At 36.1% G+C, this 18,414-nt stretch overlaps 1 protein-coding gene across 1 annotated transcript in view; it reads left to right on the forward strand.

The window, feature by feature from the left end:
- LOC107720332 (semaphorin-3D-like) overlaps positions 1-18,414 on the forward strand; it is a 51,558-nt gene that overhangs the window by 24,280 nt on the left and 8,864 nt on the right. Inside the window, exons 4-13 of the mRNA XM_016528013.1 lie at positions 8,356-8,516; positions 10,463-10,525; positions 10,839-10,958; positions 11,171-11,264; positions 11,910-12,038; positions 13,338-13,480; positions 14,244-14,358; positions 14,463-14,532; positions 14,996-15,140; positions 17,417-17,639. Of these exons, the coding sequence (XP_016383499.1) occupies positions 8,356-8,516; positions 10,463-10,525; positions 10,839-10,958; positions 11,171-11,264; positions 11,910-12,038; positions 13,338-13,480; positions 14,244-14,358; positions 14,463-14,532; positions 14,996-15,140; positions 17,417-17,639 (1,263 nt within the window). The remainder of the gene's footprint in view (positions 1-8,355; positions 8,517-10,462; positions 10,526-10,838; positions 10,959-11,170; positions 11,265-11,909; positions 12,039-13,337; positions 13,481-14,243; positions 14,359-14,462; positions 14,533-14,995; positions 15,141-17,416; positions 17,640-18,414) is intronic.

The raw sequence follows: 18,414 nt of genomic DNA on the forward strand, positions 1-18,414 counted from the left end.
AATAATACAAAAAAAAAAATCAACATTTAAATAGCAACAGCATGTGAATGGTTAACAGGGTTGCATAAATATATATATAATATATTATTTGTTTATTTATTTTTATGAAATGGTACTTTAAATATGAAAATAAAACTGTCATTGGTGGCAAGTCTGTGTTAGTGAGTGAGTTAGTCATTCATTTAACTGATTCGTTCAAATGGCTGATTCGTTCAGAAACAAGCAAGTGACTGTACTTATGAATTGCTCACTGAATCATTGGCTCATTCAATTCCTTCAAAAACGTTGAGTTATTCAGAAACTAAACACTACTGTTTGTTGCTCGAAGATGCACAACCGTTCTCCTCTGGCTTTCTTTGGAGCCATTTTCGTTTGTGATATTGAGCAAAACCAGGCAATATTATGTCTAAAATTTAAAACAATATCACCTTCTTGCTTATTGAACTATTATATAAAATCGATATCACATTTTCAGCATCACATTAAGTCATCATCCTGCATCATGTTCGTCAGCAACTGCAGGCAATGTAAGATTTTCAAGATAGAATATTTGTTTATATTATTTAGATGAACTGTTTCTTTAAAGTTCCTGAGTGTGTTCTATTAAAGCCACATGTCCTAATTTCTCAGAACTGGCTGTTTTGAGAAGTTTCACCCTTCTCTGCTCATTTCCATTGCCCTCTGACCTTCTGCAAAAGGCAAGAGATTGTTACAGGTGTTTGGCAGAGTCCCAGTGAACGTCTCTGTTTGATGTGCCCATGGATCACGAATAAATGTTTGCAATTGACTTGCGTCAGACACAAGACAGAGCGCCTGAGTTTTCTGATCTCTAAAGATTGTGAACTCGCGAGCACCCTATTCTTGCGTACGAGAAGCAAAACAACCCTGGACTTGATTAACAGGATTTTGCTTTTATCGATATTGGATTTGTAAAGATACTTTGTTAAAGAGCTCAAAGCCGAACAGAATTCTGGGTGGCCTAATTCCAATTGCAAGCCTAATCCACAAAGTTCAGTACAAAAAGAGGAATGGTAATCAAGACAGATCACCTTTGACCTCTTAAATCTGTAAGGTTTCAGCAACTTGGCCTTTGAAACACTTAACTGAGACTGAACAAAAGACACACTGCCTGGTGCATCTATGTCACACAGCTGATGTACTGAAAGACGGAACAGTATCTGACAGTCTACAAATTGGTGGCCATTACTTATTTTCAATCACCACATAAAACAAATCACATTAAGTGTCAGTTGACTTACAGTATGTCCCACATCAGAGGTCTTGACATTCTTGACTCCAGCTATTAAAGTCATATTTATCGTAGATTTTTTTTAAATATATTAAATAAATATAACCTCCTGTTACTCCATGATTTTCAGTAAAATAAATAAGTAAATAAATCAATGGGACCCAGGAAATTACATAATTAAGACCTTTTGTACAGCATGGCATGAAGACAAGCAAGTAATCATTTAATTTTCTCAGTTTTGTACACAATTGTAGTGTTAACTGTATTCATAAAGCTCAATCATTCAACCCTATGATCCATGTAATTTCAAGAAAAAACAAACACAGAAATATATATATATATATATATATTAGGGGTGTAACGGTACACAAATATGACGGTTCGGTACGTACCTCGGTTTTAACGTCACGGTTCGGTATGATTTCGGTACAGCAGGGGGAAAACTTTTTTTTTTTTAAATGGTTTACTGAACAAGTTGCTCTTTCTTTAAATACATTCAGTTATAGTTTAAATGTTCTTAGTGATAAAAATCTACCTCAGCTTATGCTTAAAACTATAGGGAGCCCTTTTACATTATAAGGTTACAATTAGGCCTAACAACTTAACCCAAACTTAAATTTAATTGCTATTTATTTTTAAATAGATGATCAACACTCAACTTAAAAAAAAAAAAAATTGTATGCAAACATGTAAATTGCACATAATGCAGTTTTTAAATTAACTTATAAATAATACAATTTCTAAGCTATTTGTTAAAATATATTCAATTACACAATGGCTGTCATAGCATGTTTCATAACAGATTAATTTAAACATACTGTACATTAAATAATTAAGACTAACAGGTTTAGTAAAATATAATGAGTATATGGTGTAATATTTCACAAAATGCTCCTCTCTAGACTTCATTTCTCTAGTGAACTAACGAGCTGTGGACACTGATGACTTGCTGAGGTAAATTAAATGCTACGTGACATTTTATTTCCACGCTGTATTGTTGATGTCTTTCCGCGGTTGAAACACTGATTGAGCAATTACATGAGGCATGAGATGTTCAGTCATGTTTAGTCTGTACACTAGTAGTACAGAGGAAGGAATGATCGCGTTCACTCGCTCTCCGCTCTGCACAAATCTGCGGGGCGTCACGGCTCAGACACCGGAACCGGAGCTGATCACGGCCACTTTAGTCAGTACTTGTGTTGGGATTATACCAGCACATTTCTGAACCGTCCCAGAAGCGGCTCTCCAAGGCGTTTATACAGCGATCTGTCATGCCACATCAAAGACTGTCAAAACGCCATTTATTATTTGAATTTCCGGAGAAAAAAACAAACAAACTGTATTCGTTCGGTTCACATGCGTACCGAACTGAAAGACCAGTACCGAAACGGTTCGGTACGAATACGTGTACCGTTACACCCCTAATATATATATATATATTTTTTTTTCATTTATGGGTTATGTAAGTTTACCATTAACTACAAAACAATATTTTGTCCTAAACTAGCTATCCTCTGCAAAGCAGCATTGTAATTGTTAACTAAACTATTAAAAAAGAAATATAAAACTATTATTAATTGGTAATTGAAATAAAGCTGAAATGAAATAAAATGTAAATATTAGATGAAAAACTTAAAAACGTAAATGAAAAAAAATAACTACTTAAGTACTTAAGTTGAAGTACTAAAATGAAAACTCAAATAAATATAAAATTAAAGCTACATAGCAATATCACTAAACAAAAACTAATAAAATTACAAATGTAATACTAAAAATAACAAAATTACTAAAACCTAAACTAAAATTAAAATGTAAACTGAAAATAAAAGCTATTTTAAAATATTTATTCAACTGTGATAGTATGTAAATAAAATGACACTAACTGACAGCTTGATTTAGGCTACATTTGCAACCCTGTTATCCATTCAGATGTTGCTTTTTTTATTTGGTTAATTTTAATAACTTTTATTTATTTACTTATCATTTATTGCCCACGAGAAAGTAACAAAAAGCAAAAAATAAGGTTTTCAAAATATTTATACATGTCCTGAATGTTAGTAACAGAGTTGAAATATTCATATATATATATATAGTTTATGTATACAATTTGATATGAATATAAAGAGTTTTGTGTCCTTTTGTGGACGAACAGCTTTCTAAAGGTTAAGCTCCTGACGTTCACTGACCTTGTGTTGAAGAAGAAATCAAGCTGACTTTACGCTCTATTTTGGCCCATCTTGCCACTAGCTGATCCCAAGATGTCCAACCATGACGTTCTGAATAATAAAATAAATATCCGAAATTGTTGACAGCAAGCTAAACACATTAATGGATCAAACCAACAATATCATGTACAGTTCATCAGTGTCTGCTTGTGTGGTTGCTGTAATACGCCTGGAAACAGACTGCCAAATGTCTTGAAAATAAACAACTCAGCAACCCATTAAACACTTGACATTAAGTAATAATCACGTTTTTTTTTACATTGCGTTATCATTCGCAATGGGTGAGTTCAAACATTTATGAATGGATTATTCAAGAGCGCTCGATTCCAGCTGTATCATGTCGACCAGATGTGCGCGTCAGTCTCGATAAGCGTTGAAGAGCTCAAGATACCCCCCTCAGTCTTACAACCCTAATCATTTCATCAATCACTGTGAAGTCAAGTAGCATGCTAGTTTGGTTGCTAAGTAGCAGAGCATGAGTGTTTTTCAGTTGTATTGATATAACTTATTATCTGTCCAAACCATCATATTACGAGCAGACGTCATTGGCTCCAGGTCAGTGCTTAGATGTTTTATGGTTGGGACACATTAATGGAAACCATTTCCTCTCGGATTCTGGCTAGACCTCAGTGTGAAATACAATTCATAAGACATGAACCTGTACATTGGCCCAGCATCTTAAAAGCCTGGGAAAGTCTGTCCATCATGCTGAAGGGTCACAACCAGATGCGTCTCTGCGTAATATAAGGAAAGGAGGCTTTTGTGGCTATGCTTGTTTTTAAGACTTTAGTAATGAGAATGTGTGTGTTTAGGAAGTGGGTGGGAAAGGGGGATTTGTCTTCACTTATCAGAAACACGGATTAAAAGATGTTCCCGATCCAACGCATGACACACGATCAACACATGCTAGACTCTCTATGGCCATGATCTCATCGGAAGGTTGTTTCATTTGTCGACAATAACATAAAGATGTGTAGTGTGATCGTGTGATGCAAACGCTGTTTTCACGCTGTATGTGGACACTAAATAAACTCAAGACACTAGTGAACAAAATGCAGGCCATCACTGGAGAGGAACAGATGAGCTTCTAGTGTTATGGATTTAATGGGTTTATTTAAAAAAAACAAAAAAACTACTTACAGACTCAAAGCTCTTTTTTCAGTTTTAATTAGAATAATAAGGATTGAGGTTTTAATTCAGTGTCAAAGAAAAAACAAACATCACAACATAAATATATTACCATCGAATGATTTAATATAATTTATTTTTCTTTTTTAATAAAAATAAAAATAATATAAATAATAATAAAATATCTATAATATAAATTAAAAATAAAAGTACATACAAATTTCAAGTGAATAATTTGTAGATAAAATTAAAATAAAGAAAGAACGAAAGAAAAGAAGAAACACACCAACATAAATATATGACTATACTTATAATAACGTAATATTCAATTTCATATTGATTTTTTTTTTACTATTAAATAAAGTAAAATAATTTCTAAATGAAAAGTACATAAGAATGACTAACTAAATAAATATTAAGAATAATTTCTAACAATGTAAAAAAGGAGACAAACAAATCAATGGAGCAATTACTAAAATAAATAGGTAAATAAATAACTAAATAAATAAATAACCCTGTCTAAATACATTAAAAAATATATTACTAAATGAACTGAGAAAGAAAGAAAGAAAGAAAGAAAGAAAGAAAAAGAATAAAAGGAAATAAAAAGAAAAAAATATATTAATAATACTTTCATCATTCACGTTGTATTTCATTTTTACAAATAAATGCATATAAAATAAGAATAAATCGAAATAAAATTAAATAACTAATTAAAGACCACTTTCTAAAGTGATGAATGTGTAAATGAATGAATGAATGAATGAATAAACATGAATAATTGTTATTATAATCGTAAGTACATGTAACATTTGTAACAAGGACACCTTAAAATAAAGTGTTACCGAAATATCTTTTGATAGTTAATATAATATTCTAATGTTGCACCTTTTAAAAAAGTAATACTAACTGGGAAGTGGAGACTTGTTCAACGCTGAAATGGATAAACATGACATGAAAAAAAAAAAAACTATTAAAAATTAAGTAAAAAGTATGGATCGCCTGTGTTTGAACTCTTAGTATGAAATGGTGCCAAATTCTCTGAAGCTGACGAAGAGCCGCTGTCTTCTGGAAACAGTATAACGCGGCGTGGAAGCTGCAGTGGGAAGGATTCAGCAGGTGCTATGACTTGTATGTTGGCCTCTGTGCTAAATGGCTTTCATGATGGATAGCATCAACATGCCCCAATTATGAGATTTATTTTAGTTGTCGGTGAAAAATCACCTTCTGTCATCTAAGAATTCCTTTAATGGTGAGTCATGCAATGTGCAGCTTTAATGGAGGATGAAAACTAAAAGAGAAAGCTGAAGCAGGAAGAGATGTGAAATATAATGCAGGAACACATTTGGCTTACATTAATCACAGATCCTAATTACATTCAATTTGATTATACGGGTTATTCAGTAATGAACTCTATCTGTTTTTGTATATCACATTCCTGGATATTTTTATTTTTTAATTGGCAGTGTTGAATATGTATGTACTGTATATATATATATACATACATATAACTACAGAACATGTTTCTTAGAATAAACAGTGTATATACCAGCTAACAGGGAACGTTCTTAGAACTTTCTGGCAAGGTTTTCTCAAAGCTATGAACAAACGTTCTCCAGAAACGTTAATGGAATGCTTTTTCAAAGTTATTTGGTCTTTAATAACGTTCTCAAAATATTTTAGGTGGATGTTCGTCTAACATTTTTTTAAATGTTACTACTTGTTTCAGAACATTTAGAGAACATAAAAGTAACATTCCCATAATGTTTGCAAAATTATAAAACTGAATGTTTGCATAACTAGGAATTTATTTATTTTTTAAACATTTTAAAACTGGATGTTTTAAACATTCATATGTAACATAAGTAAGTAACATTCTTAGAACATATTTCTGTTAACTGTGGTATTAGGCAATGCTAATTTCATATAACAAAACTACTAAAATTATGATCATGATTGTTTGTTTTAATTTTTAGCATAGAGATTTCATACACATTGCAAAATTTATGAAATCTTAATTTATGAAATCTAATTAATAATTGGGAATTAAGGCCAAGACAAAGGCTGGGTTAAGTTCAAAACAAACAAACAAAATTGAATTGAATAAATCTGATTGAAAAACAAATTGAATAATAAATGGACAGTTAAATTAAGTCTTTAATAGTATAGTTTTTTTTTTTAAATAAAACTTATAATAACTAAATAAATTGCCAAAAATATGACTCTATGCATCTTCAAGTATTTATATTTAAAATTAAAATAAGAAGTAAATAATTATATGCTTTAGGAAATGTTTAAAATAAATCTAAACTTTAAATATTAATATTTGAAAATTATTACTTAAGTTTAAACAATAAAATAATATTAAGAATATTGCAAAAAAAAAAGCATTAAAAGAGTGTTTACAAGTAGTTTTTCTTAAATAAATCAAATGGCTTATTTGCCAATCAAGTAAAAAAATAATAATAATTGGACAGTGATCACATGGAAGCAACAAATGGTCATTTAAATCACAATGGCTGAAAGCAAATGTGAGATAGATATAAAAATATGAAAACTTTATAACACACTATTACTTAATGCCATGTTTAAAAAAAAGAATAAGAATAAGAACAGAGAGAAACATCCAGATGCATCACTTCACCTTCACCTTGATGTGACCCAGCCAGAGAGACCATCAAGCCAAAAATGCAGTCACTAGACCTTGAGCTATTTCCTGTGCAACATCTCAACTTCCTGTCATTGATATCAAGGCATTGTGTGCGGCTAAGAAAACACCTGTCAACGTTTATTACCGCAATCCTCCCCTCACCACAACATGCCTGACACCTCCATGAGCTGGACGTTCTGCTAGTCAAACTGCTTGTCAGTGTGTAATTATGCACACTTATGCTGAATATGTGGGCCGCTGTGGCCCCTCGTTTCCCCTTGGAATTGTGGGTATCAGGAGTGCAGCTGTCAAGTAGTGTGTTGAGGGTTAATTGGCTTTAATTAGGAGAGTTGTTTTTGCCTGTTTAAGCACCAGTGGGGGAGGAGGGGGGTGGTTGTGGAGATATGGATGTGTCTGAATGTGTTTATATGTGAAATCATGTATAATTGTGTGCGAATGCGCTGTTGGTTGGAGTGAGAGCATGCCAAAACCACTTCAGCATATGAGTGGCATATTTATTTTACATATCTATCAAAGATCAGAACCACCTCGCAATGACCTCGAACTGCAACTGCAACACAATCCTTCCAAAATAAGTCTATGCAGTAAAATAGATTTTTAAAATAAAGGACCTTTATTGGTATTGATGGTTGAAAGAAGACGTTTCATTGCACAAAATATTCTTTATAGTGGAAAACAATGGTTCTTTGAAGAACTATTCACTGAAAGGTTCTTTGGAGAACCTAAAATGGTTCTTCTACACTCTTAAAAATAAAGGTCCTTTATCAGCGTTGATGCTTTCATGAAGAAACTTTAACATCCAATCTTTGCGTTGCACAAAAGGTTCTTTATAGTGGAAAAAGATTCTTCTTCACACTAAGAAAAACCTGTTCACTACAGGTTCTTTGGGGAACCCAAAGTGGTTCATCTTTAGTAACACTGTGAAAACCCCCTTTTGGAACCTTCATTTTTGAGAGTGCAGCTTATTTTTAATTAAGGAGGTCATGTGATACCAGAACATTTGGTTGTTCAGAACAACTAAACAGACATCTACGTTTGAAAACATCACATTTTAGTAAAACCTAACTGTTGTTTTCTGGCAGAACTGAGGTCGAGGAACAGCTCTGCTGTGTTCTGGGATGGTGGAGAGGGGGGAGCGTACCAGGCCTTACTGCTGGATGAGGACCGCGGATGGCTGCTGGTCGGAGGCCGAGACCACATCTACATGCTAAACTCTGACAGCTTCACCCAACCGGCACGCAACGTCAGTGCGCACAACTACCACCATCTGACAGCACATGATGTAATTTACCGATCGCGAGGATAAGGGTCACTAAAGTGAAAACAGACCATGACTACAGTGTCTTACTGTTCACATCAATCTGTACATCTGTAATGCTGTTTTCATGGCCTCTCTGAAGTTACAGGAAGCTGCTCCGCCACATACAGTACATCTGTTGATTAGCACAGAAACATTTAATTGACTCGTCCCTCAGTCTGTAAAAGTATATGAAGAAATGTATATACTGTAGTACACTTATTCAGTTACTTACAAAATGTAAAGTATATTATCGCACAGCTCTATATGTAAAGTTTTATCTGCACACATACATTATTCACGTAAAACAATATATTTACACTAAATAGCAAATCTCAACTGCTTGATTTTTTTATATATATTATCGCAAAATGTAAACTATATTATCACAAAGCTCTAACCTGCTAAATGTGATTATAAGGCATGAAGATATTAAGATATTTGAACATTAACATTACAATTTTCTGTAATGTGTATTGTGAAAAGTGCTATTCAAATAAAATTGACTAGCAACACGGCAAATCACTAAGTTTGGCATTAACACCATTATTCACTTGTGTTACGTTAGTATATTAGCTGAGATTGGTACAAATTGGTACAAATGCTAAAGCAAATGTTTAAGCAAATTACATCCAATCATTCAACTCAACCAAAATTTAAGCTAGGTTTTCATTGTATATGCTACCGTAACCACACTTTTTGTTCGTTTTAACAAACTGAGTGACAAGATGAAACTGTTTTCTGAGGTAATCGACAGCATGATGGTTTCATAACATACCATAATCTACTCAAGTTTAAAATACGCTGCATGAACACAAACTCTTATAGCTACGTACTTACGTTCGACTTGAACCACAATGTGTGCTGAAAACTATAGCCTCGCTGCTAGCGTTAGAATATGATATTTTTCTACAGTTTTCAGGACAACTGTCACTACTGTAAAGCAAGTTTGAGGATATTCTTACTGAGCTAATGAGCTAAAGCTAGTTGACTTTATAGCTAGCTTCTAATAGCACACAGTTTAATAATGCAGATATTTGAAAGTGCCTCTATCGCCCCCTTCAGTATGGAGGTTTGTTTGCAAAGTTGGTACAGCAGGATTGTGAGCTTACTTGCATACATTTGCATACTTCTAGCCTAAATTCTTCACACCAATCATCAGCGCTAAATAAACATTACATTTGGTTCAATATTAATTGATTCTGTCTTTTATAATAGTGAAATACCAAAAGATGCCTGTAAGAAATGAGGTCAAACGTAAGGTCATTGCACAGCCATACATACGTGATCTTCATAAGAACTAAGGCACGCCAGGTTCTCCATCTCCCAATTATATAATCATGTACAGTGTGCTGATTGCCAGCTAATGATGAGGTCAATACCTGCACATTATTTCCACATGGAAATGATTACAATTTGAGAGGCATTTAGATTGTTGAGTAATGATGGTGAAACGGCAAAGGAGGGTCTGAACTAATCAACTCAGTACTCATAGCTCAGGTTTATACAAGAACATTTATGTGATGTACAAATTTTAAAAAGTAATACATTAAAAAGGGGTGTACGGAAAATTGTAATAATCATTATTTTTTTTTGGTTACACTTTATTTCGATAGTCCACTTTAGACATTCTACTAACTATAAGTAACTTTGTAACTACATGTCAACTACATGTCAACTAATTCTCATTAATGTGCAACTACATGTCTACTAACTCTCAGAGTAGGGTTAGGGTAGGTTTAGGTTATTTTTAAATATAATTTAAAAAATATTTTATTTAATAAATGTGTGTGTACATATATATATATACACGCATGCATATATACATACATAAATAATTTTTAATGTTTGAAACATTTTGCTTTATTATGCATTATCTCTTTTGTTTTTAGATTCACTGGCCAGCTGGACAGGAACACATTGAACGCTGCAAATATGCAGGAAAGAATCTATCGGTAAGTAACTTTAAAAGGGCATAAAGGGAAAAAAAATAAAGCTTTCGAGGTGCCTTTTTAATAACGTGCTCTCACAGACTGAGATAAGAATAGAAGCTGAAAAGTCATATTTATAGCGCTATGGGGGGAATATTTCAAGCTGGAAAGTCTTAAGGGAGTGTAAGTCTGAAGTTTTAACATCAGTCCCCCCTGCAATAACAGGCAAAAATCAGTAGGTGCATTACTGTGTGATTTAAAATGCTTCATATTCACCTATCCTCACCATAACTCTTTCAAATCGTGCTTTTAATCAAATACCACATGTATCTCTCAGATGGACTGTGCCAATTACGTGAGACTCCTACAGCCCTTCAATAAAACACATGTCTATGTATGTGGAACCGGTGCGTTCCACCCACAGTGCACCTACATTGACCTGGGACACAATCTTGAGGTAAGCAGAATTTCTGTTTTTTTGGCCAACAACCAGTGTGAAAGGCAGTAAGCACTTTTAAGGGTCATTTAAGCTTGTTATCTTGTGCAAATGAGGAGCTGCAGGGTGAACTGGACCCTACGGAACCCGCTGAGAGTTATTGACCGTAGAGCTGAACTAATAATGAGGGTAATGGTGCCAAAGAGAGTGACAGTCTTGTTTTGGTATGCCAGAAACCCACTTTCCAGCTCCTTAGCCAAGTTGGAGAATCCGGGAGAGGGAAATGTCCCTTTAGTCCACAGGAGCCCTTTACTGCCCGACTGACAGGTGAGTTTCCTGTGCACACTGTCCTCAAAACAACCCATCAGCACTTTGAAGACAGAATATACTGAGGAAACATGCACAAAAATGGCCCATTTGTTAGACATACTCCCATATGAATCATTGATAATTGGATCCATATAACTCCTGGCCAGATGTTAGTTTGCATGGGGAAATTTGGAAGTTCCCCCAGTAAAAAGGTTTGTCACCCGTATTTGTCTTCACTGAACGCTTATTATGCAGTAATTCGACTTAAAAAGTTACTTTAAAAAATTGCCCAGTTGCTGTTACTGTGTGGTCAGGAAATAAAACCCAGCTGCAAAATTTATATTATATTTAGTTTTTAGTTTTTTTTAGTTTTTTGAAAGCATGTATAGCCCAGAAGACCATAATGCATAAACCATATGCTACCTAATTAAAGGCTATTACTGCAACCGGAGACCTTTTTGACCATTTAATGATGAATTAAAATATAAGGAATAATCGAAATTTTCTTTTCACACAAGCTGCTGTAAAACAGTATTTTGACAAAAGATCTGGAGTCAGAGGGTAGAATCATTAAAAATGAGCTATGTATCATAAAATATCATTAGTCATTTTAAGTCGTTCTGGATGTGATTTTCATTAAACTGCTATTAATGCTCACCTTAGATGGGGACCTGTATGCCGGGACATCCGTAGACTTCATGGGAACAAACGCTGCCATTTTTCGCACACCTGTGCATAGCAGCAATCAACACTATATCCGCACTGAAGCTTACCAGGACCACTGGCTAAACGGTGAGAAGTGAAATAAAACATTAATTGTTTTTATTGTGTGTGCAAGGTTAGCATGGCCTTATTTCCCAATCTGGGCTAATATGGGTGCAATAAAATATTTTTATTGGCAGAAAGTTTAATTGATAAATAAACGTTCATATTGCTCATAGGTTAAAACACCAAATTATTGTTGATATCACAATTATAAACACTGTTTGGCCCAATTTAACTAGGAAGCAAGAAGGTCTAACATACCTGGAGACAGCTTATCAGTTTAGATTTCCATTTATCTTAATGGCAGTTCCTCAGGATGCAGCTCAAAAATACGTAACCTGGATGCTGACACACATGGACCTGCTTAGTACTAAATCAGTAAAAAAAAAACTTGACAATTAAAGTTTTAATATCATATGTGACATAACCAAAGCTGTAAATGGTCAAATTAAACATTTGGAGTTCTATATTTCTTCAATTAGCTTGCAAGCTAACAGTTAGCTGACTTCCAAAGCATACTGTTAGTTTAATATATTTTTAACTTATTGGATTGTTAGCTTAGCATACTGTTATCAGTTAGCCTCTTAGCTTAGCATACAGTCAACATATTAGTCTGTTCGATTAGCATACAGCTACCCAAATCAATGCCAGCTTAGATATCACTGCTACAAAATGAAAACAAAAAATGTTGATCATCTAAAAGAAATCACAAATAAAAGGATTCATTTTTGAACAGGCTTTACAAACAGTTACCTCTTGGGGTCCAAGAGGACAGTTTTTTAAGCCAGTCGCCTGTGATGTTTATGTCATGTGACTGATCACTCTATATTTGAACTCCTTGCAGCAGACAGGGAGAAGTCAAAAAGGCAAAAAATGTGTCATGTTTTAAGGAGGAATAATGTTTAAAGGGGTCATATGATGCTGCTAAAAAGAAATTTTACAATTACAAATACAAATTTTTACAAATACAAATTTTGTGTATTTGGTGTAATGAAATGTGTTTATGCGGTTTAAGGTTAAAAAAACACATTATTTTCCACATACTGTACATTATTGTTTCTCCTCTATGCCCCGCCTTTCTGAAACGTGTCGATTTTTACAAAGCTCATCGGTCTGAAAAAATCGCATCATATGACCCCTTTAAGGATGTATAATTTTTGCTAAAATACAAGGCAAAAATACTGGTTTAGAAAATTTTGGCAGTGGATCAGAAGGTGGTTCATGGTCTGAAACATTTGGAAACCACTGTTTTGGGGTTACCGGTGCTGCCTAATTAACTTTTGTGACTTCCTCTAACCTCACTCCGATGCCAATTTCTTTTCACAGAACCAGAGTTTGTGGGATCGTATTCTATCCCTGACACACACAGCTTGGACGATGACAAAGTCTACTTCTTCTTTAAAGAGACCGCCATAGAGTCCAACCAGCTGGACAAGCGTATCTACAGTCGTGTGGCTCGTGTCTGCAAGGTGAGCGCCAAGTCCAATTCCGTAACTAGCCAATAAAAACGTGAAATGGATCCAAAAGACCTTTGTTTGTTATGAAGAATCAATGAGTCTTTTGTAGACATTAATGAATAGACATGTAAGCCTCGGTAGCATCTGTTGCACAGTAGTAGAAGCATTGTGTATCTAATAATGGATGAATGAGGGGTTTGTTTCAGAGTAATTAAACACTAATCTAGTAACAAATCAAGCAAACTAGGTTTTCAGTTCAGGCTTTTCATGTCAGAGCATTCTTAAGATGCTTTATATATTGAATTTATTTTATAAAGGCTGGAATACAGTACACAACTTTTGCACAGATTTTTGCCACAATTTGCAGTCTGGTGGAGATGGAAGAGTTGCCAAAAGTCAGAGCCAGTCTGCAGATTTTGGACAGTCGGAGTTGACAGATTTAAAAGAAAATTGCATAGTGTATGATGGGAACAGACTCAGAATTTTTAACTTCAGACTATGATTCCATCAAGTGAGAAGATATCAGAAATACTCAATATTTTAAGTCAATTTTAGAACACACATTGTTGTCATTTGTCATGCCTCTTCTTGAAACGAGGCACAATGTTTCTGCATGAGTTTGTTGTGTTTGGAAGAATTTAAAATCTGGTAGTGTGTTTTTCCTCTTTAACCATTTACAAAAATCAACAAGTGTATGGTGCCTAGTGTTTCAAAATCTCTTCAGATTTTAAAAGTCCTGTAGTGTACAGCTTTACATGTTCTTTGTGTTCATTAGAATGACATAGGAGGAAAACGAAGCTTAATTAATCGCTGGAGCACCTTCCTGAAAGCCAGGCTGGTGTGCTCAGTACCAGGACCTGGAGGCATGGACACACACTTTGACGAGCTGGGTATGTTCACACACTGTAATTATACTTTAAGTCAACATGAACTCAAAAACTCATCCTAGATAGATTTTTTTTATTCAACAATCTTGTTCCTTTTTTATTTTTAGAGGACATATTTCTCTTGGAGACCAAAGATTCACAGAATCCAGTCATCTACGGTGTCTTCTCCACTTCCAGGTAGGTTTATTACCTGAAAAGTCTGATTTATGAGTCATTCTTTGGGTCACCACCCCATAATCCTCTTAACTTTTTAGAACCACATTCCTTTGAATGTTATATTTGTTTATCTCAATTCTTGAATTATCATTGGCTCCATCCAAATCAACCAATCGGTCCCACTCATTCCCATTTAACTAACTCTTCAGGTTCTTAGACCTCCCTTGTTCGTTCCAACAACCTAAATCTGTTGATCTCAGTTTATATTGTAAACTAACATCAGTATCAAAACTCCCCTAAAATCACCAATCTGGTCACAGGATGCTCTCCTCCCCACCCGATCCATTTAGAACAATCCGCCCCGGTGCTCCCACCCGAGGAATGGATAGCTTAAGGCGAAACGGGAGGGGGAAAGGTCACCAAGCTTGAGGAACTCTGTAATTCTAACCTGGCATCAGACTAATACATGTTTCCTTTTCAAAAGCTCTGTCTTCAGAGGTTCAGCCGTTTGCATCTATTCCATGGCCTCCATCCGAGCCGCCTTCAACGGGCCGTTTGCGCATAAGGAGAGCCCTGATCATCGCTGGATGGAGTACAAGGGGAAGATCCCTTATCCACGGCCGGGGACTGTAAGTTCTCAACAGGAAGGAATTATGTTTGGTAGAGTAGAGAAGATGATTTGTCATATTAAGTTGCTTTCTTTTGGCAACTTGAAGGACTTCAGACTGTTCAAACTGTAATCTTGGTTTTGTGAGCAAGATTTGAGATCTACGGTTTTGTTCTGGATTGCAGATATGTTGGGACAGCTTGTAAACCATGTGGCCAGTTACTCCATGCACTAGCTGCACTACCTCAAGGGGGCTGTAAAAATGTCTGCAGGCACTCTAGGGGTCACGCGTCAGTGCGGTTAATGAAGTGGCTGGAGTGTGGACTCCAGTGAGGTCACCAATAGGAAGTCAATTATCAGGGCTGTGAGGTCTGCTCCATTAGTTGCTGAAGTCATAACCACGGATTGACCACAGCTCTGAGGTGACCGTTAAACCCTTTCAAATTCTGGGGTTTAGTGACTAGAACAGGGGTGTCCAGACCTGTTCCTGGAGGTCCACTGTCCTGCAAAATTTAACTCCAACCCTAATTAAACACACCTGAATCAGCTAATTAAGGTCTTCAGGATTACGAGAAACTTCCAGGCAAGTGTGTGAAGGCTGGTTGGAGCTAAACTCTGCAGGATGTTCTTGGCCCTCCAAGAAGAGGTTTGGACACCCTTGGACTAGAAAGTGCAATTAAGATCATGAACATATTTTAGACTCATTTCACACATAGTAGTAAAATGGATCTAATGTGTTTCTTTCATTTGGACACCATTCTCTTACCTTTGCGCGCATCGTTTGAAGGTCACCTTAGTGGTTTTACAAGGTAAAAGCTGGTAAAACCTTACCTTTGCACAGGCAAGGTTAGTAAGCAAGTTTATCATACTAGATCGTGTTAACGTGTAACATTCCCTACTTTGGGGGGACTCGCTAAACCGAATTGTTCATGACAACAGAAGATTCCTTCAAAACTGTATTTCTCAATATGGATAAACAAGAATTATGATGTTCACTGCACTATGATCTCGAACAGTGACCAAAATCCACATCTGCACAAATGTTTTTGACTATTTTTACCTTAGTCTGGGACTGTTAAGCCAAATTCAGTCCCTACAGGGTTCCAGAATATAAGCTTAACTAAAGCTCCTATATCCCTTCAGTGTCCGAGTGGATCCCTTATCCACGGCCGGGGACTGTAAGTTCTCAACAGGAAGGAATTATGTTTGGTAGAGTAGAGAAGATGATTTGTCATATTAAGTTGCTTTCTTTTGGCAACTTGAAGGACTTCAGACTGTTCAAACTGTAATCTTGGTGTTGTGAGCAAGATTTGAGATCTACGGTTGGTTCTGGATTGCAGATATGTTGGGACAGCTTGTAAACCATGTGGCCAGTTACTCCATGCACTAGCTGCACTACCTCAAGGGGGTTGTAAAAATGTCTGCAGGCACTCTAGGGGTCACGCGTCAGTGCGGTTAATGAAGTGGCTGGAGTGTGGACTCCAGTGAGGTCACCAATAGGAAGTCAATTATCAGGGCTGTGAGGTCTGCTCCATTAGTTGCTGAAGTCATAACCACGGATTGACCACAGCTCTGAGGTGACCGTTAAACCCTTTCAAATTCTGGGGTTTAGTGACTAGAACAGGGGTGTCCAGACCTGTTCCTGGAGGTCCACTGTCCTGCAAAATTTAACTCCAACCCTAATTAAACACACCTGAATCAGCTAATTAAGGTCTTCAGGATTACGAGAAACTTCCAGGCAAGTGTGTGAAGGCTGGTTGGAGCTAAACTCTGCAGGATGTTCTTGGCCCTCCAAGAAGAGGTTTGGACACCCTTGGACTAGAAAGTGCAATTAAGATCATGAACATATTTTAGACTCATTTCACACATAGTAGTAAAATGGATCTAATGTGTTTCTTTCATTTGGACACCATTCTCTTACCTTTGCGCGCATCGTTTGAAGGTCACCTTAGTGGTTTTACAAGGTAAAAGCTGGTAAAACCTTACCTTTGCACAGGCAAGGTTAGTAAGCAAGTTTATCATACTAGATCGTGTTAACGTGTAACATTCCCTACTTTGGGGGGACTCGCTAAACCGAATTGTTCATGACAACAGAAGATTCCTTCAAAACTGTATTTCTCAATATGGATAAACAAGAATTATGATGTTCACTGCACTATGATCTCGAACAGTGACCAAAATCCACATCTGCACAAATGTTTTTGACTATTTTTACCTTAGTCTGGGACTGTTAAGCCAAATTCAGTCCCTACAGGGTTCCAGAATATAAGCTTAACTAAAGCTCCTATATCCCTTCAGTGTCCGAGTGAAACCTATGACCCTTTGCACAAGTCCACCCGAGATTTCCCAGACGATGTTGTGAGCTTCATGAGGACCCATCAGCTGATGTGGGAGCCAGTGATGCCCATTCATAGGCGTCCCGTCTTTACTCGGATCAACGCCCCCTACAGGCTGAAGAAGCTTGTGGTTGATAGGGTTGATGCAGAGGACGGCCAGTATGACGTCTTACATCTTGGCACAGGTATGTTGTAAAGTGGTAAACAAAACATCTACGTTTTCAGTGAATGGGATCTTTTATACTAGTAAAAAAGTGTGACTACTAGCGTTGGTGTTAGCATTAGACCTAAAATTGCACTGCAAATATGGAAATCTCCTACATCTGCTCCTAGATCCAGTAAATGCTATCAAAGACGACCTCTGTTCCCACGCTGATCAGTGGTCCTGACATTCCGAGGAGCCAATGTTTCTTTTCCTGTCTAACATTTGTCCTCCTGGACTGGTGGGTGTATGCGTGAACTCTGCCACATTTAAGTGAATCATTTAGGGCAAATAGATACTCCGTTCAGGATAAATATGCTTAACCGATGTGTACAGAGAGCCAACTCGCAATCTTACGGTGTATAGGAATAGAACAGTGTAACAGCTGTCAACCCTCAAGGTGCTGCATAAATCCACATGCTGAAAGCCAGTGCTCACTCACCATGGTAACTAAGTACGGGTGCATTATGGGATATATTCAAAGATGGTACAATCGATGGTTCAGGTTGAAGTTTGATGTGAATATCTGTCAATCGTTCTATCATTCAGTCGTTCTTCTGGAGCTGCTGCTTTAGCTTAATAAGAATCAACTCATGCAGAAATATTCATGTTTTCATTAGAAGGTGTGTGTGTGTTTGCACAGCCTTTACTTCTATCGTTCTATCTATCATTCTATCTATTCTATCTAAGTTCTATCGTTCTATCTATCTGTCTTAATCATGCATGGTAAATCTTCTGTATCTCCAGAATCTCCAGAT

Source organism: Sinocyclocheilus rhinocerous, unplaced genomic scaffold (genome assembly GCF_001515625.1).
Source record: "Sinocyclocheilus rhinocerous isolate Xijiao unplaced genomic scaffold, SAMN03320098_v1.1 scaffold1292, whole genome shotgun sequence".
NCBI lineage: Eukaryota > Metazoa > Chordata > Actinopteri > Cypriniformes > Cyprinidae > Sinocyclocheilus > Sinocyclocheilus rhinocerous.